Source organism: Papilio xuthus, unplaced genomic scaffold (assembly GCF_000836235.2).
Source record: "Papilio xuthus unplaced genomic scaffold, Pxut_1.1 DF827777.1, whole genome shotgun sequence".
NCBI lineage: Eukaryota > Metazoa > Arthropoda > Insecta > Lepidoptera > Papilionidae > Papilio > Papilio xuthus.
The window spans coordinates 5,952,269-5,980,144 of NW_013530872.1; the positions used below are offsets into that span (position 1 = coordinate 5,952,269).

At 34.5% G+C, this 27,876-nt stretch overlaps 4 protein-coding genes across 7 annotated transcripts in view; 2 read left to right on the forward strand and 2 right to left on the reverse strand.

Annotated features, from left to right (window-relative positions):
* Positions 1-28: 28 nt before the first annotated feature.
* Positions 29-3,508, reverse strand: LOC106115680 (uncharacterized). Its single transcript, XM_013309136.1, has 5 exons — positions 3,102-3,508; positions 1,859-2,009; positions 1,037-1,179; positions 450-635; positions 29-378 (listed from the first exon to the last, which is right to left on the reverse strand). Exons 1-5 carry the CDS (start codon positions 3,292-3,294, stop codon positions 197-199), a joined length of 855 nt encoding a protein of 284 aa, XP_013164590.1. The 5' UTR covers positions 3,295-3,508; the 3' UTR covers positions 29-196.
* An 889-nt stretch (positions 3,509-4,397) lies between these two features.
* On the forward strand, positions 4,398-6,935 carry thoc5 (THO complex subunit 5). Its single transcript, XM_013309717.1, has 5 exons — positions 4,398-4,598; positions 4,668-4,805; positions 4,880-5,170; positions 5,243-5,582; positions 5,679-6,935. Exons 1-5 carry the CDS (start codon positions 4,506-4,508, stop codon positions 6,884-6,886), a joined length of 2,070 nt encoding a protein of 689 aa, XP_013165171.1. The 5' UTR covers positions 4,398-4,505; the 3' UTR covers positions 6,887-6,935.
* Positions 6,936-7,647: 712 nt separating this feature from the next.
* Atg1 (serine/threonine-protein kinase unc-51-like protein Atg1) overlaps positions 7,648-27,876 on the reverse strand; it is a 34,250-nt gene continuing 14,021 nt past the window's right edge. The window contains exons 3-17 of one of the 4 annotated variants that reach the window (XM_013309450.1): positions 19,196-19,412; positions 18,448-18,521; positions 18,006-18,166; positions 15,841-15,977; positions 14,672-14,764; positions 13,931-14,086; positions 11,114-11,346; positions 10,638-10,745; positions 10,319-10,436; positions 9,845-10,002; positions 9,511-9,628; positions 9,077-9,205; positions 8,777-8,895; positions 8,406-8,544; positions 7,648-8,001 (exon numbers count right to left, since the gene is read on the reverse strand). In XM_013309450.1, coding sequence (XP_013164904.1) covers positions 7,916-8,001; positions 8,406-8,544; positions 8,777-8,895; positions 9,077-9,205; positions 9,511-9,628; positions 9,845-10,002; positions 10,319-10,436; positions 10,638-10,745; positions 11,114-11,346; positions 13,931-14,086; positions 14,672-14,764; positions 15,841-15,977; positions 18,006-18,166; positions 18,448-18,521; positions 19,196-19,412 — 2,046 coding nt within the window. In that variant the 3' untranslated portion in view covers positions 7,648-7,915. Of the gene's footprint in view, positions 8,002-8,405; positions 8,545-8,776; positions 8,896-9,076; positions 9,206-9,510; positions 9,629-9,844; positions 10,003-10,318; positions 10,437-10,637; positions 10,746-11,113; positions 11,347-13,930; positions 14,090-14,671; positions 14,765-15,840; positions 15,978-18,005; positions 18,167-18,447; positions 18,522-19,195; positions 19,413-27,876 lie in introns of all 4 variants that reach the window. The other 3 variants (XM_013309449.1, XM_013309452.1, XM_013309451.1) reach the window with 3 other exon arrangements.
* On the forward strand, positions 20,293-23,404 carry LOC106115859 (uncharacterized). The gene is made up of 4 exons (XM_013309453.1): positions 20,293-20,436; positions 21,035-21,527; positions 21,848-21,985; positions 22,065-23,404. The coding sequence occupies exons 1-4, from the start codon at positions 20,393-20,395 to the stop codon at positions 22,794-22,796; spliced, it is 1,407 nt and encodes a 468-aa protein (XP_013164907.1). The 5' UTR covers positions 20,293-20,392; the 3' UTR covers positions 22,797-23,404.

Below are 27,876 nucleotides of genomic sequence, written 5' to 3' on the forward strand. Positions count from 1 at the left end.
AATGTCATGTGGATGATTTATACCATAGTTCAGTTTTTTGAACAATTTTATTTAGTATTTTACAAGACATACACATTTAAAAATACGTAACATAAACACATAATTAGATTATAATCAGTATAACTTAACTTATTTAGGAGTATAATCATTATATAAAATGTAAATAATATACAACAAGGATATAACAAGAAGTAATCTAATAATACCTAATGTTAAGTTTCTCTTTCTGACTGGCCCACATCTGTGCAGCCGGCCCATCATACGCGCCTGCGCTGTTCACCTCAAACTTGATAACACCGAACGCGGCGAACTTCTGTTTCCATTTCGGAGTTTGTGGCAATTTCAATAAAATATGCGCGATTTCTTTCTTTATTTCATCTGAAAAAAACTGTAAATGAAGTAATCCAAGATTTGTTTATTATCACAAAGATATCGGTCACGATATCTACCTGGAAGTTTTGAATTAATCACGATAGGGTACGGCGGTAGACGGCCTAAAGTTTCAAGCGTTATTATCTCCTTTCCGCCGTCCTGCATATATTTCTTTGAATATAAAAGAGTTGTGGAATCGACTGCGGCCCATTCAGCTTGCTTCGAAAGGACCATTTGAGCCGAAGCCAAATGCGAACCGGATTCTGTAAACATCAGATATTTTCATATTAGAAAAGTTAATGCATTAAAAAAAAACGCCGACTGCAAATATGATCGCGGAGTCAGCATCTTCGTTTGTTTTGCTCAATCGTCAGGTCTTGCTATATTCCAATGACATGTTTATCATTTCCATGTGCTTACATGTTACAAAATGTGTAAATTACCCGGCGTTTACATTTGATACGTCGAAACCAGGAGTACTTGTCTGCCCGATGTACCAATTCAAATGTTGGGTGCTATACTTTCACGTCAAGTATCTATTGTTTTTTATCAAAAAGTAATTTCCACATACCAAATATTGCAATAAGAATTGAACTGTTCTTGGGGCGAGAAACTAATAATACAAAATGAACTTTCAATCACAATAAGAATTGGTAACCCATACTTAATAAGGATCCAAAAAACGATGCATTTTCTCCTTTCTCCTTCAATGTTTTCAAAACAATTTTGCTTCCACTTAGAGAATCTTCGTTACTGTAGGCAAATGTGCAGCCGCGCAGGTCTAGTAGGGTGTTAACATTATGTGCTCTGGAAATAATTAAGAATATTATACGTAGCACTGGACACAATAGTCGTTGTAAGTTAATTGTGAAGCAATAGGGACATTCGTTATCAGTAATAGACACGCCGTAACTGATAACGTGAAATTTATCAATGCAACGTTTTATTTGCTTTCGAGCGATAATAAAGATCGAAAATTATCGAACAATTAAATCGGCCGAGGCTTTGTGTAGACGCATGAATGTTTTTCATTATAGAAAATATTTAAAAGTAATAATGAACGTATCGTGATTATTAAAATAAATTATGATCACGAAAATTAAAGTAAGATATGGGAGTTGAACTTACGACTATGTTAGTGAAACTTGCAAGTAACTTCAATAGAATTTAGTGGACAAACCGCTCTGTAGTTCTATTTTTCTACGATTAAATAACAGAAAACCGGAATGTCGTTAACTAGTACAAGGTTATGGGACCCAAGGCTTGCTTAAGATTTGACAATTTTGGTGATTTTTATAGATATGCCCATGAAAACTTTATAAACTGTGTCGAATTTATTTACGGAAAAGTTATTATTGGATCGTTGTCTCTCCCTTGATCGGAATATAACCCAACCCACAAGCGTGTAAAATATTCTGTTTTTATAGCGATGAATTAGTTTTTGTGCTACAAAGTGAGTGTTAGTTAGAAAAACAAAACAACTTACTTCTTGTCGCTGTGTATTATAATATCGGAGAAATATCCCGGTTTGTTTTCGACGTTCATTTGGTGCGCGAACACTGGAGTTGCCGGTAACAATTCAATGTGCTTATTTCCTTCATTACAGAGATTCATATACGATGCCGCTGTCATAAACGCTGTAGAATAACAAGAGTTACATCATTTGATTCAAATAATCATCAGAGAAATAGATTGGTTTGCGATATTTCATTACATTAAGTTTATACTACTTAGTTCGCGGAGTTCTATGTTTGTTGTTTTACAAGATCACAACCCAGAGTTGCTATTTCATTGGAGATCAAGAACTCTATTAAAAATTATCTGAATGAACTAGCCCTTACATGCAACGAAATTAGTAGATCCAGAAAAAATTAATTACCATTATCTTGTTAATACGTAACAAGGTGGCTGGCACACCACATACATATATATTAGCATCACTATGTACTTGTGACATTAGATCACTGTATATTAATTAGTATAACCCATCGTGTACTATTTATAGTTTAATTTTATTTGTCTTGTTCGACAACTGTCTGTGTTTGGTCAGTTAATCGCGTATCACTAACTACCATAATTACTGGAAAGAATGTCGAAGTTTACTGAACAGGTCATTTGAAGTTCGATTAACTGTGGCCTGTATATAGAACAAAGTCTACATGACGTAAAGACTTCGATATTTACAGAACTAGTACTAAGTCCTACAGCTAGTACTAAGTCTCGGAAGAGTAAAGGGTACTTAATGGAACTATTATACGAGTATGTAAGATATGTATTGATGCAGTGTTTAATATATTTTCTTTTCTTTAGTGTTTTAAAGATTATTGACCAGTGATAAATAAGTTAATGTTCGCGTCCTTTAACCTGAGAATGAGGTAAACATATCATTAATTTTTATCATAGAAATTTGCTCGAAAACAAATATTTGTTTTGTTTCATTATCATCATATGTACTGTACTGCCTTTGTCTTATTTATTGTTTTAAAAAAAAATCTTGTACTAAAAATTTGTTTGCACGCGCCATCTACCATCGATTGCGGAACAAAGTCCACAACAAACACTTTACTTTCTACCCTCAATTAAGTTAAATATAAATGACAATTTACATTATTTTAATATTTTTTTCCGACAATAATTATTTCAGGTATAAGTATTAAAATACAACAGCATATATTCCCTTTATCTGTGCTTATAAGTACTGTAAAATGGTCATCAATGCGGGTACTCACCTAAATCAATTTTATTTGAGCTGAAAGGATCGGGACGATCTCGAAGCGGACCTGGACTCCTGCTCTCGTACTGCAAGGTTGTGTGGCAGTCCATTGCATCTTCTAGCAGCTCGAGTATCAACTCGTATAATTGTACCGGATGAGTCGGACACATGTAAGTGATCGTGCGTAATTCCAGTTTCTCTTCAGACATTTTTATTGTTTAATTCTACACAGAATTAACGACGATTGTTAGCTCAGTCTAAGTACAAATGAAAGTTTGCGTTGAACTAAGTAAACTGTGTTTATTATCGAGTAGTTTCGATAAACAAAACACGCCCCGGCCACGGTGTGTCCGGTCTCCAGCGAGCTAGCGGTCGCTATGTGACGTCGAGCGTGGCACGCGACCGACCCGTGTTTGCTTGCTTGCTAAGATATCTAGCTTCTACCTTATGCCTAGCCTATTCAATTAGCAATTTTTTCGTTAGTTGTTTTAATCATTTGACAACGTTATTATTAACGCACTATCTTCAAATATTAATACCAAAATTATCTGTTAAATATTTTGGACATTTTATGGAGTTCTCCATATAACAGAGTATAATTAATTTCAAAGTGGCTAATTTTGTGTTTAGTGTTGCGGGCTGGATTTACAGGTAGTCAAAATAGTCAAGGATTAGAGCCCGCAACTATCGTCACCTAGAACGCGAAAGCAGTGGACTGGCTATAATATCATGCTTCAAGCAAATATCTCGTAGTTTTATATAATAAACGGGATAATATGTAAAAGAAAGGCAGTACTTTAGAAATGTAATGCTGTAATAATAAATTATTTACAGATAATTTATAAATTTAGTTGTATGCTTAGTAAATTAAGTAAACGCATTGAAACTTAATTCTCTTTTTATTCAGCGATTATAAATTATAAAAGTGATTAAGAAGACATAAACTAAAATCATATAGCTAGCACTCGATAGTCATTAGGTGATCGTACTTAGTGGAGATTTAGTATGAGAAATCTACACTTAGGGTCTTAATAAGTGGTCAATTATCGACTGCAGCACAAGAAGAGCGCAAGGACGATTAGAGAAAGCAGAAAAAATTCTAAAAGACCGATTATTGCGCCACCTACTAAAGCATCAACTGGGCCTGAACCTCACTCAAACAAAACTTTATCCATATGTAGTAATTATAACTCATAGTGGTGATTTTTAGATTATTGTAATTTACAAGTTTTTATGCATGGTGATGATTACAGACGCAAAATTTTATTATGATCTATGATCATTATAAAATATTATATCAAAGCAAAATCAAGATACTTTTTCTTTACTCTTTGGTAAAATTAAAAAAGTTGTTCGGTAAATAAAAATACGATTTGCAAGAAATTTACTATTTATACTTATTAAAATTAATAATTGAGCCATGGGTAAAGAAGATACATCAGCAAAAAAACGACGAAAACTGAATAATAGCTCAAGTGAAATAAGTAAACAGCCACCTGTCGATGTTTATAAGGTTAGAAAAATATTTGTGTATTTGATACTTTCTTTTGAATTAAGTTGTTAACTTTAAGTCAATTTTTAGCGTGTAGTAGAATTTGAAGAAAGCGAGGCGCAGTCCAGATCTGCTGAAAAAGATGCTATTTTGTTTAAAAAATTCTGCCAGGATGTTCGACAGCTTTTTGCAGATATAGCTGAATTAAAAGCAAAGGGAACTAATGAGGTACGATAAATTCTTTTTTTATTTCTAAAGTGGTTGATTGAATAACAAGCTTTAAAATTCATTGAGTGTTTTAGAGCAAAGAGAAGATAAATGCAAAGAGAGTAGAAGCTTCATTACTGCTAGTTGCATTAAAGAAACTAAACCGTTTAGAAAAGGTTCGTACAAGAGCTGGCAGAGATGCTTTGAATAAGGAGAAACAACGAGTGGACTCAACACATCTGCTTCTACAGAATTTATTGTATGAAGCCGACCATCTAAACAAGGAAGTTACAAAATGCTTGCAGTTCAAATCTAAAGATGAAGAAATAGAACTGGTTCCTCTAGAAGATTTCTATAAGGAAGCACCAAAGGATATCTCCCGTCCAGTATGTATAACTCAATTATTAACCCACAGTATAGATGTCATAAAATAAATAAGGTTGCATTTTAATTTTTAGGAAATTACCAAAAATGATGAACATCAATTACAATTAGCAAGGTTAGAATGGGAACTGCGACAGCGTCGTGAATTGGCAGGAGCATGCAATGAACTAGTGTCTTCCAAGGAGAGAGTTTCTGCAGCAATCGCTGCAGCCAGATCCAGACTGGTAGCACTTGCACCTCATCTCCGAGATGTGCTTAAGGCAACAAAACCTTTGCAAGAGTGCCTAGCTCTGCGTTTGGATGAGAAGCGTGATGAAACAAGAGCTGCATCACTTCTACCACCTCCTTTGTTTCTATTGTATGCTAATGGAAGTGCATATTCTGATGTCTTAGGTGCAGCACATGTTACTGTTGGTAAGAAATCTATCTATTATAGAACATTGAGTCAGAGGATATGGAAATATTTAGTGTAGCTTTATTAATCTCTTGTAATATTTTGTGTTATTTAAGGCATTTCTGGGGATGAAGATGAGGCTCGAAGATTGGATCAACTTAATACTAGTATAGAAAATGACATATTGGTATCCAATGACTCCGATTCTGATCAAGATAACATTGACGATGATCAGGCAGAAAAGAAGAAGCGCTATCACAGAACTACGAAAATATCAAAAGAAGAAAAGGCAGAGGCCAAAAAGAAACAAGTGCTACAAAAACACCCATTAAATGTTCAAATTTCGGTTAAAATAGAAGATGGCACTGCTTTAAACTTGATTTTCTTCTATTTGGTTAATCTAAAAATTGTGGTTGTAAAATTTATCATGTCTTTCCCGAGGCCCATTACGGGAGTGTCAGCAGCAGATGTATTAAATAGTGACAGCATTTTAAATGAATTATATCCTGGAGATAATGGCAATGATTCCCCTCACCCAGCAACCACTTATTTATTAAATGCTGCTGGTGTTACGGATCATTTTCAAAATTTTATTCCTGAAGTGGGAAGACCATATATTTGGGCTCAGAGAATGTGTGGTTTAGATTTTATGGCAATAATTCTAGATGATCCGAAGCAATACAAACCAATTGTACCTTCTCAAAGTCTGAGTGTAGTAACTGTAGAAAATTTTATTTTCACCATAAAGAAACGATTAGAAGCAAGAGTGGAACTGATGAAAGAGTTGCAAGATTTAGAGAGTGGAAAAATTTTACCTATTAAAAATAATACGCCTATTAGATTATCAGCAACATTGACTCAGTGGCAATCAGTAGGTTGGCCGGAGTACAGTCAATCACCTTCTACAGCTTTTTTGATAGCTGAAGGTCTAGTGACTGCAGAAAATATGTTGTACCGGGCTATTGTAACAAGACAATCAGCCAAATTGGTAGCCTTAGTAGCCCTTAGCAGCGACTACCCAAAGAAAGCTCCATTATTTTCTTTAACATTAGATTGGAATGGAACTCACCATGCCGGTGTCAACGATGACGTGCGAGATATTGAGCGACTTATAAATACTAATTGGGATACAAATGATTCAGGTCCACAAACACTTTCAGCACAAATGACGAAGTTATTGACATCTATTGATATCTTACTAGAAACAAGTGGCTCTGTTGAGTTTCCACCAGACAAAGTTATGTTAAAACAAGTCCGCGGTAGAAACCGTATGAAACCATACAAGATTCTTAAACAAGGACCTGGTTTATTTGTCCAATATTAAAAGTATAAGAATTTTCACTTAGTGTGGTAAAATAAATTTAAGAAATAAACATGTTTTTCATTTAAAAATTCCACTAAATTTATTTAAATGTATTAAAAGAGCTATTGGATGTCTTACTTTGAGTAGTTAAAGTATGTGTGGTGCATAATAAAACAACAATTTCATTTATTTTTATAATACAACAGTCTTTATTCTTATTTCAGTAAGTTTAATTATATAATATCTTTGAGGAAGAAACTAAAATGTAGTCACAATCAGAAACAAACAAAGAAAAACATATCTAGCAATTATAGAAGTTAATTTCATACTCTGTGTTGTAGCAATGACACACAAAAACATATTTGATAACTTAATCTAGAAATGCCATATTGTTATTGGTCGATAATGAGATCTCTAAAAACTTTATGTCCATTTGCAAATATTCCTTTATAATTTTCCGTACATTATTCACTACATTGTTATTAATAAAATGTTAATACATTTATGAAGACACATCAGGAAACAATACTACAATGGCTATTCATTTTTTTTTAGCTTTTTCTGTTGTTTATGCAAATCTAGTAATTTTACACAAAACGAGTTTGATAAAATAAACTATGAGTTTGATTTATTGTGAAAATTGTACTATAATAAGAAATAAAAGGGGGGGGTTAATATGTAAATTTCAAACAGGGTACAATGTCAACTACTTATGTAAACTTTATCTTAAAGCGACGCTAGAATCATTCAGCGATAAAATATTTTAGACGGTTCTATAATTGTCTATGTTCTCCAGCCGTCAAGACGCGACGGCTGCGAACCACTCTGGACAATAAAAAAATATAACACACTATTGCAATCTCTGGTAATGTTCTGTTGCTAAACACCTGCAAGTTCTATGAATTGATTTAGTTTTTTTCACATTTCACTTTTTACACATTTAAGTTTTACACAGTAAATATCACTGAAAGTCAGTTTGACCACAAAATAAAATCACTTCACATGTTGCGTTGATGTGCTTATATCTCTATAGGGTTGTTGCTTATTGCATTATGAGATCCCAGCCTCTAGTTTCACATCCATGATTTTGCGCGGCCCCTTGAGGCAATTGAGCCGCCTTTGAACTGCGTCTCGGTCTGTAATATAATTATTGTCATTTTATTTTTTCATATTTTGAATTGGCCGACATACATGATTTGATGTAGACTGAGAGGTTATATTTGAGATAACTTTATTTTTACATCAGGCAAATTTTTAATAGTGACGATATTGCTATTTATAAATTTTACTTTGTTTTTAGGAGTGACAGTGGATTACTGACAGCAAAATCGATGTATAAAACATATCGTCATCCCTGTCATTATTTTTGACAAAACAAGGATAATGGATATGTTTAAAAGGGGATTTAGGTTTCAGAAGCCCACGGTGAGACACACAAGCGAATAGACCAAACAGCTTGTTTGGTCTATGTACATTTTAGGTTATATTGTTGCTGCTATCTGTGGTATGTTAGATAATGTTGCATGCAGTATGTACTAACACTTGGAGAGGGTGGTGCGGTGCTGCGGGTGCAGCGGGTGTCGCTGCACGAGCGAGTGCAGCAGCACCTGCGCGGACATGTAGCGCCGCTCGCACTCCTTCATGTCACCGAACAGTTCCTCGATCGCCGCCATCTGGCACTGTATACACATACACACATTATTACATATTCTTAATAATCCGTGTTTCGAAAAATATATTATTTAAATTTAAAGTAATCTGAGAGGAAAAGACCACTCTGCCTCGTCTCCTTTCACGTCCTGCCGTCAACACTTTCATTGCCACAAAGAGAAACCTAATGGCATGGAACGTATATTGTGTTTTGTACAACGTTTGTAAGTGACTGTTTGTATACTGTTATGTTTTACTTACAAGTTCGATTGCGTGTTCGTAAAGTATTTTGTCGCAGATGGCCGGTGTGACGCCCGCCTCGTGCAGCCGTCGCGACTCGTTCACTATCCACTTGTACTTGCCGTTCATCAGGGACACCACTGCCGACAAATCAAAAACAAATAATTTACAAATAGAATTATACTTATATATAAATAAATTACTATACAATTATAACAAATAAATTAGAAGCATTTGTAAACATTTAATTAGCCATTTTATTTTTATTAAGTGTGATGTGTTCAACGTTTATATAAAGTAATTATATGTAGATGTAGTTACCGTTGCGCACTTGTGGTGTGGGCTGCAGCGTGCGGGCGCGGTAGTGCGCGGCGGCGAGGCGCAGTCCTGCCGCCAGCGCCTGCATCGCCTGCACCAGCAACCCCAGACGCACACTCGACCCGCAACGTTCTGCAACACATTACATACATTTATATCACTAGTCGTTGCTTGTGGTGTTTTTTATGCTGCAGTATTTATGCTGATAATTTTAACCATATTTTGTAACTAATTTTAGGTATAAATGGTATACCGTTCTCAAGTATAAAGGTAGGTAGTATTAGGCTTCGGTAAGTCTTTTGAACCATGTGACATTACATATTTTAGAAATATGTCAAAAGCAATTATTTATATTAAGTTTATATTTATGAATTGTACTGATTACATGTTAGTTCTGCATGTTTGACATTGTAATGTAAATAAATGTATATTTTTACCGTCGGATGTGTCCATGAGGGCGGCGATAGGTGCGCCGCAGGAGACGGCCAGGTCTGACAGCAGCTCCGCCAGCATCAGCACGAAGTTCAACTGCGAGAACACCTTGCTGTGCTCCTCCTGTAACACATGAGTTTTTACTATAGAAATACTTGCATAAAAACTATTATTAAATGTCTCTTAGAATCAGATGTATTAAAGCTGTGAAATTTCAACAGAAATAAAATAAGGAATAATTAAAAAAGAAATACTGTAGACGTCATTCTCTTCCACATTTTTTCTTTATTAGTATCGGCAACTCTATTATAACTTTTTTTATAGTCAATGTATATGTACTGCTAGTATGGTGTCCTCCTGCAGGTTGGGTATGTAGACAGGCGGCTCGGGCTGGTGCAGCTTGAGGCCGCGCAGCAGGGCGTCGGGGAGTGCGCCGCGCTTCGGAGACGCAGCCTCACCGCTCGCCTTCAGCGCTAGCGACACCGGCGGTGATGACCCTACGTATAATACATAGTTATAAAGTTTAAAATAGACGTAAGACAAGGTTTTCTTGAATTTCACCTATCACTGAGTGATCTCAAATTTAGCATGCATATGTAATTAGCGTGACAATGTCACATTATTATAACATGATGCCGATCTGATGATGCAGCTAGAAAGTGGCCATAGGAACTTCGTAATGAAACGACACAAGCTCATTGAGTTTGGGCACGTTTGAATCGTTTTGAAGAAAGTTTTTTTTTAAATTATTAGCTCTTTTAGTTATTCGGAGTTTTATATCGATGTTGCAGTAAGCAGGGAGTGGGCGGGTACCAGATCTGCGCAGTGGGCTGGCGTTGGTGGGCGAGACCTGCCACAGCGAGGGCGGGGGCGAGCTGCCAGACGCGCTGCGCCGCCGCGTCGACGGGGGTGTGCCCATCGTGAACGGCACCTGGAATAGTCAATAATTACATAAAAACTTAAAGAAAATTTAATCTAGCAATCGAATGTACTGTGTTATCTAATCGTCAAAAATGTGTATTCTGATAATGGAGTTATTTATGATATTTTATGAATGTAAAAAAGAAACTAAATATGCCTAAGCTATCTAATTGTAAGGCATGCTAACGGTGTACTGTAATCTGCGACTTACGGATGGTGGTGAGAGTGAGCCGATGTTTGTCGTGTTCCGGTTGTTGTTCGATCGCAGCACGTCAATGGGTTGAGAGCGCGGCACCTTCGACGCTACCGTCATAGGGTTCTGCAATACATAAAATATACTTTATTTAATTACGTACTAGCTAAAATATGAAAAATACAGTGTTAATAGTCATTATCATAATAAAAGCTAATAAATTAGCCTTAATCTATAATGTTTCTGTAATCTATAAGGATGTAAACACGAACGTACCAATAACCGATAAGTGATAGCTTTCGTAAACAGGCTATTTTTGTCAAGAATAACAATTACGTAGCGTCAACAACAAAAGTTCCATAAAATTTTTGTTTTTAAATTTTCTTTTGTATCATTGCCCTATAAGTGACCAACTCCGGGACAATGGCTCTGATCTGCCTCTTCTGTTCTTATGTTTTTGGTAAAAACAAGTAAACAATGTGTATAGAACTAACGCGTAGAGGTGCGGGATGGTCTGGCGGCGAGGAGGAGGCGGGCGATGAGGGCGTGTCTGGCGCGGTGGGCGTGGCGGGCGAGGCGGGCGTGAGGGCCAGCGACCGAGGTCGCGGCGCAGCCTCGGAGCCGGAGGAGTGTGCCGAGTGTCCGGAGCACTCCGCGGACCCGCTCTCCGTCGCCTCCACCACTACGAAGTCGTCTTCTCCTGCCCAAGTCGTGTCTGATGACTCGGCTGAAAGTACATTGAGGACGTATTAGAATCCACGAAATTAATCTACAAGGCCTGTGTCAAATGGGGGTAGATACATAATATTTGCCTATAAATACAATATAATTACAAGGGTAATGCTCTTTGTAAGTTATATTATTATGGAACGGAGTTCATAAATGTGGTGATCGTTTCAATCTATTGCAACAATTACTTGTACCAATAGGAAAAACTGTAATGACAGTTCATTATACATTTGCTCGATGATTATCATCTTACTGAATATATAATATTTAAGTACATTGTACCACTAAATGTATAATTGTTTAAAAATACAATGGCTGAGAGTTATAAAAGGAACTGCGAAATGAGAACGCATTGTTGCGTGTGAAAGGTCGCAGCAAACGTATTATATTGACACAAAACAATATCATACTTAATTGTTAATCTCTTTCCGCTAATTATAGAGCAGACACATACATAATCTTACTAAAGTATTATATATGCGAAAGTTCGGATAGATGGACGTATGTTTGTTACATGATATCTCCGGAACGGCTCCACGGATCTTAATGATATATGACACTGATGAAGAACATAGAACCGGACAACACATAGGCTATTAATTTTTTTTTTTAAATTTGCTCGGCCGGAGTCGCGGGCGAAAGCCAGTATGCATTACATATTGAATTACATATCCATGATAATACATTAAAATAACTTAATTTTATATTATAAAATTTATAACTGTATTTAAAACCAAATTGACTTCAGGTTTAATTTTGGATTGTAACCATAACTAGATTAACTGCGTCGTTGTAATATTTGCGACGTTTTTGATAGTAATTTATTTGGACTATCGCTTTGTTTCCTCCGTAAGCGATATCGGCACGGTATGGACTTATAAATCGTTGCCTCGTAAGTTATTGCGGTTGTAAACTTGATATACCGAGCTTCGTACACTCAAGGGTAGGGAAGGTTATCTAATATTGTGTTCATAGCGAATACAATACTTTTTAATTGCACTATTAGAGAAATTTAATGATATTTTTTATTAGAATATTAATGATATTAATATCATTAAAAATATATTAACATTTGATCTCATTTCCTTTTAATATAAATTATTTTGTGTCCACTCGACTGTACTTTAGCATGACCTATAAAACAGTATTGTAATGACGATGGATAAACAAGTATTGTACTGCAAACGAAAAAATATTTTTGCAAGCTATTGTCTCGGCGAAACAAAGCACTGTGAAATATAGAATACTCCGCAAGTGGTAATTTTGTATTCGTAAGTAACAATTAGAAAATGCTTAAATATATGACTGCAAGTATAAAGATAAAACAAAGCTAAAAGCTTGTATATCAAGAGGATATATAAAATCAATGTTTATAATTTTTAATAATGTCAACACAGTACATACTGTTGTGGTTCTATGGCAGATATGACGTTATATATTTTTGAATTCATCTCATATATTTGTACAAAAATTTCTGTCATAATGTATGTTCGCGATAAACTCCGAAACTAATTATATTAATTATTGATCATTTTTGTATTACCGCGCGGACGTAGCCGCGGGCAACAGTTAGTAATATATTAAGGTAATAATACTACGGGAAAATATGAATAAAAATAATAAATATACGAAGTATATTTGTTAGTTAATTAACTTGTATTCATTAATCTTGTATGCGCAGTGATTATATACAAATACACAGTTTATTGTACGGAGCGTTATCTCTGAAGTTATATTAATTTATTGTTTCCAGTAGCGTTCCAAATGTTTATTAATCAATGCCGGACAATGCAAAAGTTTATCGACCAGGTTGACGACATACTAATAGAAGGCTATTTTTAAAAGTAAACAGAAAACAAAAATATGTTATATTTAGATCAAAAATGATTCTAAGATGTGTGGTGAACAAGGTCTAGTAACCTCTGATTTAAAGCAGTATCGAGCTTCTCAGTAAGGACGAGTATGAGATGCAAAATAAAAAAAATAGATTTTACACATAACCGTTTTTGCATTTAGTGCGCAATTAAGGTTTTTAAGAGTGAAGAGATAAAACTACAAAGTACTTATACTTGATGAATCATATTGTTCCGCTTGCGTGTTTGGGAACGAATGAATAAACATAATAAAGCAATCTGACAAATGACCCAATTATACTGAAGCGTTGCGATAAAACAATGTCTAAATAAGTCTTATCAAAGTTCTGACAGTTTTGCTCTCAGTGTGATTGTGGATTGGAAACAACTTTCACTACACTTAAAGATACGTAACAAAAACAACAATCTCAGCACTTAGTTTTCATGATTCTGCGTAAACATTATAACAAGTGAGAAGTACGACTTACATTTTCGGATTTAGAAAACGATATGGATAAGGGTCATATGATAACGGTAGTAAAATTGTAATATTTGTATAGTGTACTAGCGGTCGTTTGTGATTTCATCAGCGCAGAATAAAGTAGGATATATATGGCCGCATGTATCAACTACCTTCCTGTAAAATCCCGTCAAAATCTTCCAGCCCTTTCGAAGATTACTACAATTTTATTACATTACCTATAGATATAGAGTGATGTTGTATCTTACCCGAGGAGACGGGTGCCTTGGTGATGGTGTGCGTGACGGGCTGCGGGGCGGGCAGCGGGGAGCGCGCGGCGGGGGAGCGCGATGCCACGCCCCCACCACTACCTCCCCCCATCGCCCCCGCCCCCAACATACCGCACGACGCGCCTGCGCCTGCTCCTGCTGACACGTCACACTTTCATTGTTTATTACGACCAAATATATTATATAAGACATTGATCTGTAGCTTTAATTACATACATACATACAATTAAAACATTAATTGGTATAGAAAATAGATAAATTAACTTTTGATATCTACGACATAAAAGTAAATAGATTGAATTATGTACTTGTCATGGCTTTTAAAAATGACAATGCGCGTCTGTATTGTGTAAATTAAAAGTAATAAATAAAATGTAGCATTTATGATTAGTATACCATTATGTTATTTATAATATCCTTAGAAATCTTAAAAGTTACACAATACAGATTAGAAACTTAAGGCATAGTTAGTTACGACATGGATAAAAGCAATGGAGGCACATAGTATACCTAGTCCTTGAAATTTTTGAACCCCATAATAGCTTTGATATTAACCAAAAGCGTTAAATCAAGGTATAAATAAAGCCATGCTCATTGTATTAGTATGCTTGAAGAATTCACGGCACGTAAAGAAACATGAATGCCGTGTACATTGCTCGTTAACGGCACAGAAATAGTTTCACCCCATGCGACCAAAGCAGTAGTGTAAATGTTGTATACCCTGACTGTCCCAGGACTCCTCTAGGTAACAGTTAATATCGACTTGGCCCTCCATAACGCACTCCAATATATCAGGTAGATCCGTGTCCAAACCTGGACAACAACATTCGTTCAAAAATTCCGGACTAGAAAGCTTGGATGAGAAATACATGAATGGTAATGTGCTTTGTAACTATTTTTTTTTAATTTGCTGATTTGTCTTAACAAGATTAATGAATTGTCAGTTCAATAGGTAGAGACAGAACCATTTTACGTTACTAATCAGTTCCTTAAATTACATGTGATAAGTTTAATACAGACGTCTAAAATAAATATTTAATTTTCATAGCATAAACATTTTAGTTTGACTAGGAATAGATCAAAGAGTTTTATAACAAAAAACTGTTACGAGGTCGTCATCAATACGTAGAAAGAGGCGTGTAAAATTGTATTTGTGATCCTGTATCATACAAAATGTATTTCGTATACTATTATTTTACAAAGCATTTACAATTAAATTAATGTTTTTAAGTATATTTAATATAAAAAAAACTATTTACATGATATAATGGTAGTTAATTTAAAGCAGTAGAAATTATAATAAGGAGCCGTCACCTTATTGATTACCAATGTTAATTAATATAGAAATGACTTGATAGTAATGTCGTAGAATGATTACAAATTTCGAAAGCGTAAACAATGGAACTTGGTTGCAGCTGATTAGTCACCCGGTCAGATTGTGGTTTCATAATACGTATACTATAGTGTTGCCATATATGTTACAAATCTGGGACAATGTATTACTTTTAATCTAATTAGTAGACTATTTTATACTATTTACAAACAAAGCTGTGAAGATTGTAAGATTTTTTTTTAATTTAAATTAAAGCATTAAACATTGGTATGAGTGACAAAAACAACTGCATAGTGTTTAAAGGCATAAAATTGGAAATATAGAAATTCAAATTAAGCTTTTGGTAAACTTAAGAAAATTTCACTTCAATCTGAATTTAAATTGTAAATAATTAAATGTAATTACACATTACTATTTTTTAATTTAAATTTCGAAAATCACAAAAATATGGCAACCCTATAGAATAAATCGCTACGATGCGCTACAATACCGTAGTTTGTTTATATTATTCGTAGTATGGAATGTGTAATGTTGATAGTTGAAAGAGTAAACTCACTGGTGGCAGAAGCGGTGCGCGGCCGCTGCAGGAACGGATGGTTGAAGAACATCTCGAAGGGCATACGCTCGCGTGGGTTTCGCCTCAGCAGACCAATCAGTAGATTACATAGTTCTGGACTCGTGCCCGCTGGCATTCTGTACGGAAAAATTACATATGAATATACCTAACAGCTGATTTTATAATTGACATTGATGATTGACATCTTATCATACTAATATTATAAATGCGAATGTTTAGATGGATGGATCGATGTTTGAATGTATCTCTGGAACGTCTCAATCGATCATGCTGAAATTTGGCATACATATAGAACATGAACACGAACACAGGCTACTAAGTTTTTTTTAATTCCGAGGACGGAGTCGTTGGCGACCGCTAGTTTGTTATAATATTCTATCATTTATGTTTCGTTTACGTTTTCGAATTTGTAAAACATTGTATTTGGAATTATAATTTCCACATAGCATAAAGAGTTTAATGAACAATTTAAAAAGAAATTACAATACGTGAATGTACTCAAGCTACCTTTAACATCATTGTGTTATATTTATTAGCTTAATTGGACATTCAATCAGTACAAATATGTTGTTAAAATATTATTACAATAAAACGAAGTACGTTTGTTCGTTCGTAACGTTCAAGTATAGGAAAACTTATAAAATTATCTATATTTAATCATCTACACGTGGTAATATTTCATTGCATAATCGCTTATACAACAAATTACGTAAAAGACAGTCGAGAGAAAAAAGGGTTAGGTACCCTCAAATTCTCAAAGGTAATTTTGGTTAAAACTATTACTACCATTTTTTTTACCTATGGTTTTATATTAAGATAAAAATTAAACATCTATTGACTAAAGGCACCACAAATCAAATATGAAAAATTTTCAGTGTCGTAATCATTGGCCACGAAAAGGAAGTATTATTAAACAGTTTTCACCTTGAACATTGGCTTCAACTACAGATACGGCGTTGTAATAAAACAGGCCGAAAACATTAAAAAAAACAGTTTACTTGGCATAAAATACCACGCGTAATTTGCCCGTTTGAAGGTAACATTTCGAACTAAATTTCTTTGAACACAAATGCCAATTTAAAAAAAAAATAAAGACGCCAAAACATTGAAAATGCTACTGAAAAATGTCAGTAAAAATCGTATTCACATTTCCACTAATTACACGAGAATTTTTGTGTAGTTAACTGGAAATTTAAATTAGCCACGTAATGAATAACTTCATTCCGATCGAGTTTTTTTTTTAAACAATGTAAATATGATATAAAGGTATAGGTCTGAATAACAATAACAAAGATGGTAACAGCATGACATAAATTAGCAACTCACCCTTTAATTTAATCTATACTTAACACGATAAGTTCTATCAACTCGCTTGGAGAGTATATTTTTATACGAAAAATCGTAGTGGCAATTGACGTGTTAAATATGTAAACGTATGAAGTAGAATCCGATACAATGTGATCATTGAATTCATTAAAAATAAATACTCATAGTTAAGGAGCATTAAACCTAGTAATTTGTTGGATTCAGATAATTGGTTGAGAGTAAGTTGCACTTGACCCGCTTTTTATAATTCACAGTGAGAACGATACAAAAGTTCAAACGAACGAGTTTTAAATGTCTTTAATCTTTTAAGTGTTATCGTAAGAATGTTAACTATCGATTAAAGAAATTCTGTTTCAATTCATTTACGTATTATTTCTATTGACATTGCCCTTTTTAATTACTAAGTAAAATATAATTTCAGGAAAGTAGACAAGCAATGCGGTTAGCACCAAGACTAGTTTTTTCATATCTATCAAATATTATAATTTATGACTATATTGGTTATACAGCTCGACCAGAAATATAAAAACTTTCGCCATATTGAAGAAAACTAAGGAACTAATTTCTTTGCGTACATTAGATAGTGATTTAATAAAAAAAGTCAATAGAAGCGCCCCAGGCGCATTTATATTCTTCGTTAGGCACAACTAAGAAGATGCATATAGACAACTCAATTTAAAGTGTTTTGATTTGCGTAATTATATTTTTACCATTACAATTACTCAAACCTTTTTTTCATTTTAGGGATTTGAAACTGGTGAAACGAATTTTGTTATTGGTAAATGATAAAACTCGCATGAGTTTTATATTACACGTACTTTGGCTGGAGATCGACGCTATTTTCGTAGAAGGCTTTGAGCTCGTGAGGCGTGGTGGCTTGGAAGGGGGCCTTGCCTGTCAGGCACTGGTACACGATCGTGCCTAGACTCCATAGGTCCGCTTTGGCGTCGTATTTCAACGACATTATCACCTCAGGAGCCTGCAGACAGATAAAAAAGATTGTTTATATACAAACGGTATACATTTTTTTAGGTACATTTAAATATGACAATGAAATGTAATTATCATTATTTTTATTATTGCACAAGATGATTATATGCAATGAAAATGTGTTGCAACTTTTATCATTGCGCCTTTCACTGTGTGATTTAAATAATTGAATAGCGTGTACTTCAATTAAGCTCGCATTTTATAAGAATAATATATATAAAAAAAACAATTAACAAGTTGTAATATAAAATAAAATGGCGTAATATTTACCATATACATCGGTGAGCCGCAGAGTGTGACGGCCATGTTGCCTTCCTCAAGAAATCTCGCAAAGCCGAAATCAGCTAAGAAATTTAAAAATAAATATTAGTAAAGTTGCTGAATTTATTTGAAAAAACCTTCTTAAAATTATAAAAATCTCTCTTAAAATCTATCGAACGTTATAATGAAAAGATTATGAACATATACGCGCGTAAATCATTACATCTTTTTAGGTCAGTCCGGTAACTAGCATATTAAAAAATTATGCTAAAATATGGTAAAGTATGATTTTATATTTTAAAATTTTGATAGCAACTATGGGGATGGTCCTTATAAATATTAAAAATAAACTCTGTCAAACAATTTTTATTTCCGTTTAGTCTTTGCCTATTAGCAAAGACTAAACGGAAATAAAAATTGTTTATCACTAGAATGCTAATAACTTTTTTTGGCAGACTTTCTAAAAACGTCGCAAATTATATGTTTGACGACCCAGTTAAAACCTGCTTTCGATCTTTATAGTTGGACAGAGTCAAGAGTTATGGCTATAATATACAATCCACAGCCATACAGTTGTAAGAAACAAAGATTTATGCACATGTTTGGTTACTATGACTTTAAAGACTACATTTTTTTAGACCACAGAAAAAATATCTAGGCATTAAATGTTGCATCAACACGGTCGTAAAAAGTCGTAGTAGAACTGAACACGGTAATGTGGCTTTACTTGTATAAGTTAAAGCAAAGTTGAAGTTACCTATTTTGAGTGTAATTTCAGCGGGATGCGGTGTGCGGGGCGGCGCCACGTTGTGTGTGAGCAGTATATTCTGCGGCTTGAGATCTCGGTGCACGATGCCCTTGGCGTGTATAGCACGCATCGCCTCCGCTAGCTGCCTCAGGAACAGCCGGATTGTGCCCTCGCTGAGCAGTCGGTTGGCCTGCAGGTAATCTGCCAGGTCGCCACCGTTGCAGTACTGACAAACATAATAACACGGTCAATGTAGTAGATACACAGGTTTTTTCCTGTTTAACCTAACCTCATTACCTCGAATGAGTGATTAATTTCAAATATTTTTACTTTAAATAGCTTCAAACATAAGAACATAACATTGTTCATTTCGTGACCATATTTTTGATACAAGATTAATATTTAGCATTATTGAACAAACTTTCAATATCAAAATATCAAAACGGCAATCTATCGCCGCATAATTATCTACCCAGTCATCTAGCTGACTCGATCATTGTGTCAATGTTACCGTGCTGATATCACCCGCGTCAACAATACTTCCATAAATTTAGAGATAAGAGACATTCGCAATTGATTCCGATAAAATCCAAAATGCATCCTGTTTTGATGGATTCATCATCGAATTTCCATGAAACACTGTTAAGAAGAATTTGGATAATTTACTCAGTAAATTTGCAACGTAAATGACAATGACCCTTATTTAGAAGAAAAGGCACCGGGTGACTACCTGATGAGCAAAAGTATGCACATATCGATTCCTAAACAATGCGTCGACTGGATAAATAAAACAGAGATGACTTGCACGATATGATTCGTTTGTTTTAGCTACTGTTTATATGCTCGGTTTCATTTAACTAGCAGCCGAGATGCGTTGAAGGCGGGCATTACAGTCGCGTAGGATTGAGCTATTGTACACGTGCACTATAAATAATCTTTTGAGGTGTATGACGCTATAGTCAATAGACAATTGTGTACGTAACGTAGAACTTATGGCGTATAGTTATTCGCTCGCCCCATATATTTTCTCGTTTACGCGGAGTCTTTATCGAGTTTGATTCGCGATAAGCTGCGCCATGCCGTCGGTAATCTTATCAATGAGTGATAATAGTTAGAGTTGTCAGTGAGTTACGGGCGTCGCGCTCTGATGGTCCTCGTCCGCGACAGGTAACTCCTGATTCCCGTCCGTTTGCGCAATCAGTGACCATGAAACAGAAACATTTCTTCTTGCTCTTCTTGGGAATTCTTGCGTAAGTATTTTTATATTTCCCGTTTTTACTGTAAAGTGCTTTTTTAAATGAAGAAGCTTTTTTCACATATTTAATTACACAATCAATACTCACTAAAATACTTTCGAATAAATAATTGCTACTCGTATTACAAACTTGTCACGCTAGGATAAATCGACGTATATAAGTTAGTCATTTTATATCCGTGAATTATCTAACATATACACCTTAATTAATATTTATTAAACATCTACAAGTTTCTGAAAAATTAATCAGCAAGGATATTTGAAATGAATTATAAATATTGCTTCTAGTACATATATTCAAGGCCAATGATATCTAAATGGGAATATAATTTTTATTGCATAACAACTTTTTGTCGAGAAAATAAAAATGAAATTCTAAATATAAATCGCAAATTAACAATTAATAAATTATTCAATATTTATGAAAGTTATCGTTACAAAATTTTCTAAGATTGTAGTCTTCGGCTACGCCCTTGCAGTTATCGCCATCTTTATCACTGTACTTAGCAATTTTACGTCAACTCGTTACGATAAAACAAAATGTACTTATTGGATACGGTCACATGTTTTAATGTATTGAAATCAATTTCCAGCGCTGAGGTTGCGGCAGCGCAAAATGGAGAGTTACACATACCTCTCGAGAGCGATAATCAATTCCCTCCAGAAGAACATGCAGAAACCGTCGACATCCCTATAGAGGGGAGCGGCGACGGAGTTGTTAGTGAACCAGCAGATACAACCACGGAAACACTTCTAATACCAAAAATAGAAGACGTTAAATCTCCAGTACTCTCTGACAATGAAACGGAATCTTCAACTTTCGAATCAAGCATATCCCCCACATCTGAAACAGCCGACGCTTGCCCAAAACCGTGTGTATGCAATATAGAAGGCGCTACTAATAATTTCATCGTGGATTGTTCAGGCTACGGACTGACAGAGTTTCCAAAAGTAATAGATCCAAGAACTACCACCTTGAACTTGCAGAATAATAAGCTCACCGAGATTCCCAAGGAAATATCAGCTTTGAAAAACTTAAAAGTGCTAAACGCTAATAACAATCAGATAATGGAATTGGCACCTGGTGTAAGTATCAATTTTTTATTAACATTTAATATCATACTAAAAAGAGGAAAATAATAAAAATCTTCTGAAATTATCCTCATGGAAATTTACCCAAGAGATCATTCTAATGTTTAATTGATTTTAGAATTAATCTTCATTTACAATATGTATTTTTCCAATTACAATTACTTCTAAGTACATTTGTAATTTTCGTTTCCGGTCAAAGACACAAGTTATTAGTTAGTAAACCGAGATATTATGCTCAACGTTCAAATCTTAGCGCATGTTTTTTTTTAGTTTATAGGCCCTCCTGTAATACCTACACGACATTTTTCTTTCAGTCAGTCAGCGAGCTTCCCGAGTTAGTGACTCTAAAGCTAGCTAACAATCGGCTTATTGAATACCCCAGAGATTTAAAGAACAGTCTTGTCCTAACAAAATTAGAAGAATTAGATTTGGGAGGAAATGACATGAGAACTGTAAGTAACGCATATAGCTAAGTTGTTAAGCTTTTAAAATTAATAAGCGATTAAAATATTTTGAAATTTGTGATTTCAGAACCTTGGAGCTGAAGTATTTCTACAATTTAAAGCTTTAAAAAAATTAACTCTAGCGACATCCACTCCCGAATTGCTGGATGGACTATGTGCAGCTTACAAGGAAACTTTAGAGACCGTATGCACAGGAAGTTGTGACACGAAAACATATGACTGCCCAGATACGCCTCAAAATATAGAAGAAGATTTAATTGAAGCTACATTGCCTGGAATGATCGCTTTCATGGGAGCCATAGACGGTGATCCTAATATTGAAAATCCAAACAATGATGCTAATACCACTACCACAGAGAAACCTACGGAAGTGACAGTGTCGCCTCAAACAACAGGTACATCAAGTGTCGCCGAGTCCACGACTACTACGCAAAAAACTCAATCGGCGGGAGAATTTTCATTACGTACTGCAGTAAACAAAGAACCAGCAGAGCATGTGGTTTCCAATTCTATTGTGGAAAAACCAAAGGAAGAGAATAAAGCAACTACAAGCCCAACAGAAGTTAAAATAGGGGCCAAAACTGAGGGCACTAAGACTGGTGGAGTCGATAAAAGCGTTATTGGAATAATCGTAGCTGGCATGATCATCGTTGTAGCTGTTGTAACTATAAAAAAGAACTGGAGTTCGATCAGAAAACGTTTCGGTTCATCGCCTAGACCACCGAATAATCGAACCGAAGCCACTACGAACGGCACTTCGCCGGAAGAAGTTCCATTACAGGACAAGTCACCTGTTTAATATACCCTGTATGATATTTGTATAAATGGTTTCGATCTGAATGTCATTTTAACTTGGACAACATATATCACATCAAGTCGAAATTATTAAAATGTGATTATGCCGTAACGTCATATTTGTAGTGTGATATATGCGAGGCAAAAAACTAGAATAAGATTTACTAAGGTAGCATAAAATATGTAAATAAATGTATACAGTAATGCTTCAATAATATACATACCTTGATTTTGTACAATTAAAATAAACAATACGTTTTTATAATAAACTTTTATACAGTTATTTAAGTCCTCTAAACAATTGTGGGTAACGATAGCGATTGTTCTTTTGTTTAACATCGTGTGGTATGAAGAACTGTTAACTTAAAGACTTCATTTTCACGATTCATAGAATAATTTAACAACTTGACTTGTTTTAAAGTTTTAAAAATTAGCGAATGTGCCAGGAATCTATAAAAAACTTGTTCGCTTCAAGCACCTGTGTATAAAGTACACCACGGATACAAGATAAGAGTTTAAAAATAAACTTTGTAACGGTACTACATAAAGTGAAATTGAATGTTCAGTCCAAATTGTATTACAAAATTAAAGTACCAGAATTAGTACTGCATCCACTCAGGTTTATTTTTACTGCCAGTAATTTAATGTGTAAGAAAGGTTCTTGACATTATGCTCAAGAATTGAGACAGTTATTTAAATCAGGTCCGTGTTTTTTTTTATTAAAAAACTTTTACATTTCTTAAACTGAAAATAAAATAACGATAGCGCCAACTTAGCACTTGAATGGACGTTTATTGGTTTGAAATTTATTTAGAACCGAAAGACATTCGCTTGGGAATCAATAAGTAATATCACGATTTTAAAACAAATATAAAAAACTATGTATGTATGAACATTTCTTGCTGCTCCTTTATCGAATAAACAATGAAAGTTAGCGATACAAGCCGCAAGCTAAGTGCGGATGCGTGCCTCGCTGGCTATACCGGGCCGTGCCCGCCTGACCGCAACAACCTGCGTCGTTCCGTTAGGCGCTTTCCGCGCTATTACAATGACGCCCCACACTAACCACTTCCGACATTATGCTTCGGTTAACCGTACGCTTTTCTGCACATTACATCCTACAAGCCATCACTTTACGAAGCTCATTTACAGAGACATCCTGGTGAAATAAAACAGAAATAAAAAACAATGCTATATACCTGCATACTTAGCGGTGTGAGTATGAAACAGTACTTATACAAACAAGTTGTTTTGTGTTGTGTTTATTGCAGTGAACTGTTTATCCACACATGTGGGGACAATTTCTTGATAACAGACAAATATTATCGCTGTTTAAAAAACCTTCCAATATCTTGTTTAAAAATGTGTTACGTATACTATCCGTGTAAGCAAAACAATTTTAGCTCAAAGAGAATGTCAGTGACTCGGGCTTCGGAGGAGTGGCCGCTGATTTTCAGTTCACTGTGTTGCGATAAATCCACGAGCTGGAATGAGCGACGCATTTGCAGCCGTGCGTTGTTTATTGACGCGTTTTTAGATATGATGAGTGCATTGCTCCCACACGGAAAACATGACATTATTTAGATTTTTTTTGGATACAAATGCAAATAAATACATATCCCTTGTTCTATTCAATTTTTAAAACAAAATATTCAGCAGTTTTTGTTATTATTCACAAACAGTTTCATTCATTTGTTGCATAATGATGACTATGCCAAATGTTTGTAAGGGAAGTTTATATCACTAAAATACATTCATGACGGGAGTGCTTTTCATGTTGTGCCGGGTCGACGTTGACCTATTTAAAAAAAGCTATGTATAACTTTATAACATGTTTCGAAAACTGATGGCGTTACGTTTTAACTAACGTTAGAACAAATTTATAAGAAAAGAAACCATTTATTAAATTCTTTAAGTCAAACTATATTTCAATCAAAAAGAAAATATGAAAATAGAACAAACAATATCAGATGGATTAGTTTACTAGTTATTTGGAATGCTGTATCATTCAGAAATATATGTGCGACAGTGTTCCCTCACAATCTTTTGCACTTGTTTGTCGACCGTTATACTTCGTATCTATCGCTTTGTAATGCACCGCGTAAATCACGTCGAAGTGAGAGTGGCCTGTGCCGTGGGGAGTTATCATTACCCGCCACAGATAATAATGATATAGTTCCTTTGTAATATTGTTATTCTCTTTATTATTGCTTACATTTTATAGACAATGAAAATATATTTTTAACATCTTTATGACCGTGTTAATAGTCATATGTTGTCGATACAAAATAAGATTTTTTATGGTAAATATTTTTAAGCAGTTTAGGTAAGACTTCTATTGTGGGTTTAGTAGTGGGCGTTAAAATAGATAACGTATTCGAAAATATGTGTCTTTTATTCCCTTGTGTGCCTCATAAGCCGTTGTTTTGTAGAGAATAATATGAAGTTATTAGACCTGTTATTAAGCTTAGATATTCCATAGTGAACTTATAACGGGTTCAAAACGAACGGGACTTTACGTTGGAACGAAAAATCCCGATGCGATAGTGGTTGTCTGGCTCTAACTATGGTGGGAACCAAGGACCTGAACACGTATGAGAAATGTTATATTCATCATTATAGCGACATTTATGGGAGGATATCTCCTTGAGACCATCACAAGAGCAATAATTTTTATATTGCAGCATTATTTGATTGTACTTTAACTTTATTTATTGACTTCCTTAGCACACCACAATAAATTAAACGATTATAAGCGTCGTCGGAAACCGCTGAAAACGATCAACAATACACAATGTTGTTGGTACTTTTTTTTGCAACAGGAAAAAATATCTCGATATTGTCTTGAATTGGTATTTCAAAGTCTTGACGTGTAAAGAAAATTAAAAAAAAATTCTTCCTGTGTAATGTATAAAATCTGGATGAGCTTTGCTCGGTTTTTTTTAAATTGTGTTTTTTGGAAATTATATTTAAGTACGAATTATTAATAAAATGAAGTTAAGAAAGAAAAAGTTAAGTTTATGTTTAATTTGATTATCGATAAAACACGAATAAAATGACATTTTCTAAAAATGATTCCTAGCTAGATCGATTTACCGCCCCCGAAACCCCCGATATACTAAATTTTATGAAAATCATTGGAGTGGATAATAAAGTCAGCATTTGTATTTGATATTTTGGTAAACAATTGAGAATCATTCAAACTTTTTGTTCTGGATGGTTAAATTCTTGTTTGTGACTACATAGCTATGGATTTTAATGAAAAAGGTACGTAAGTCATTCTCTAGTATTATAGCATACCGCATGTATTATATTTTCAATATTGATTAAATACGAAAGTTATTTGTGTCGTGTAACAAATTAAATTTCATTACAACAATGTTTCTTTCCTCTAATAGCATTGTCTATTTGAAGTTGTTATTATCATTATTGCTGTATCGAATTTTGAATCGATGGCAATGAAGTGAATGGATACTTCCATTAAACTGTCAGCAAAAGCATTAAAACTTATGACTTAAAATAAAAAATAATAAACAAATAAATTAAATTTGAACGAACAAATGGACAATCATTATTAACTTAAGATAAAGTTATTTGCTAGTAAACTTAAAGCTTTTAATGAAAGGTAATGTGCCTTATAAGTGTACTAGCTGTAGCACGCGAATTCGTCCGTGCTGAATTAAATATGTGTCCTTCCAGGCCATGTACTTCTTCTATGCCATCCATACAGCCGTTCTGGAGATACCTTCTAACAAACATCCATCCATTTATAATTTCAACACAAAATTTATAATTTTAGTAAGATTATGGAATAACCATTGTTTTTATATTTATAGATAAACAACATTGGTACTGTTACTCAGACAAAGCGCATATATGAAATGTTATTGCTATTAATTAAACCACGAGTGCACGTTAACGGTGCGGATACTGCTTTTTAATGTGTGCGCCATCAACAGAGTAATTGCGCACCAGTACATCAATAAACGAACGTTATGTATGTCGCTGTGAACTAATGACCGAGTACTTATTCAAAGAAACCTATCAATATGTACGCGAGATCATTTCATAATTGTATTATTTATTTTATTTTAATGTCTTCTTAGTAATTAACTATATCATGCGTCTAATTATTCATTAGAAAGTGATTGATTTTATGAATTTTCAAGAGTATATTGAATATCCTTATGTATTAAAATGTATCTAGGGATAAACAAATTATACACACCTGACCATTACATTTACCATATTTAATGTTATTCATTGTGTGAAATGTAAACTAACTAATTGACTGTAATCTCTGAAAAGTATATGATTTTATCACCTTATTTTATTACCAGTTTGGTACCATTACATTATATATTAATATCATAGTATATCAATAAAGTCTCCACCTAATGATCTATATTACAATGTACATAGAAGAGTTAATACACGTGTCATAAATAGAGCATCGTTCCCGCTAAACGAAGCCCTGGTTCGATCCAAGACCCGCGCACGTGCAGCGACCAGGGCTCGACAACCGCGCTCTCCATTAATTCGCCCACGAGGTCGGCAGCTGTTTACTATATACGTATGCTTCATATGTGTAGTTATTACATAAGGAATACTATTTTTACACACAACAACGTAATAGAAGTGAGTTTCTTATGATGTCATTGAGAATGTAGAAAATAATCTTATATTTGAAGGTAATGGTATTGGAAAATATAATAAAAAAATCTAAAAATAATCGCGTAAAACCAATGATAAAGCATGAGCTGGCATTTATTATTTAGCGTTTTTGAAATATGTTTTTTTTAAAGTGGAACGAGTCATGAATCTTTATTCACATATTATTGTGATTACTTTGTTTACAAAGACGGGTGTTATTTTGACTAAAGCCGATTGAGTTTTAAGTGTTCTCTTTTGGTGTGGATTAAGTATTAGAAATCTACACTGAGTGACCATTTAACAGTTGAGTACGGTAATGTCTATAAATATTGAATTCACAGCTGCCAGTCGTAACCCCACTTCGACTCGTCTCGCGCGCGTGCCGTCTGATGAAATCATCAGCACGACTTGCAAATGCAACGACCACTCCC

Excerpts from the sequence above, each read along its gene's own strand:
- LOC106115680 (XM_013309136.1), bottom strand. The coding sequence starts at position 3,294 with ATGTCTGAAGAGAAACTGGAATTACGCACGATCACTTACATGTGTCCG. Across the intron at positions 2,010-3,101 it reads CTCAAATAAAATTGATTTAG|CGTTTATGACAGCGGCATCG; the intron begins GTGAGTACCCGC and ends GTTATTCTACAG. Across the intron at positions 379-449 it reads GATTAATTCAAAACTTCCAG|ATGAAATAAAGAAAGAAATC; the intron begins GTAGATATCGTG and ends AGTTTTTTTCAG.
- thoc5 (XM_013309717.1), top strand. The coding sequence starts at position 4,506 with ATGGGTAAAGAAGATACATCAGCAAAAAAACGACGAAAACTGAATAAT. Across the intron at positions 5,171-5,242 it reads CAAAGGATATCTCCCGTCCA|GAAATTACCAAAAATGATGA; the intron begins GTATGTATAACT and ends TTTAATTTTTAG. Across the intron at positions 5,583-5,678 it reads TGCAGCACATGTTACTGTTG|GCATTTCTGGGGATGAAGAT; the intron begins GTAAGAAATCTA and ends GTGTTATTTAAG.
- LOC106115859 (XM_013309453.1), top strand. The coding sequence starts at position 20,393 with ATGAAACAGAAACATTTCTTCTTGCTCTTCTTGGGAATTCTTGC. Across the intron at positions 21,528-21,847 it reads TAATGGAATTGGCACCTGGT|TCAGTCAGCGAGCTTCCCGA; the intron begins GTAAGTATCAAT and ends TTTTTCTTTCAG. Across the intron at positions 21,986-22,064 it reads GAGGAAATGACATGAGAACT|AACCTTGGAGCTGAAGTATT; the intron begins GTAAGTAACGCA and ends TTGTGATTTCAG.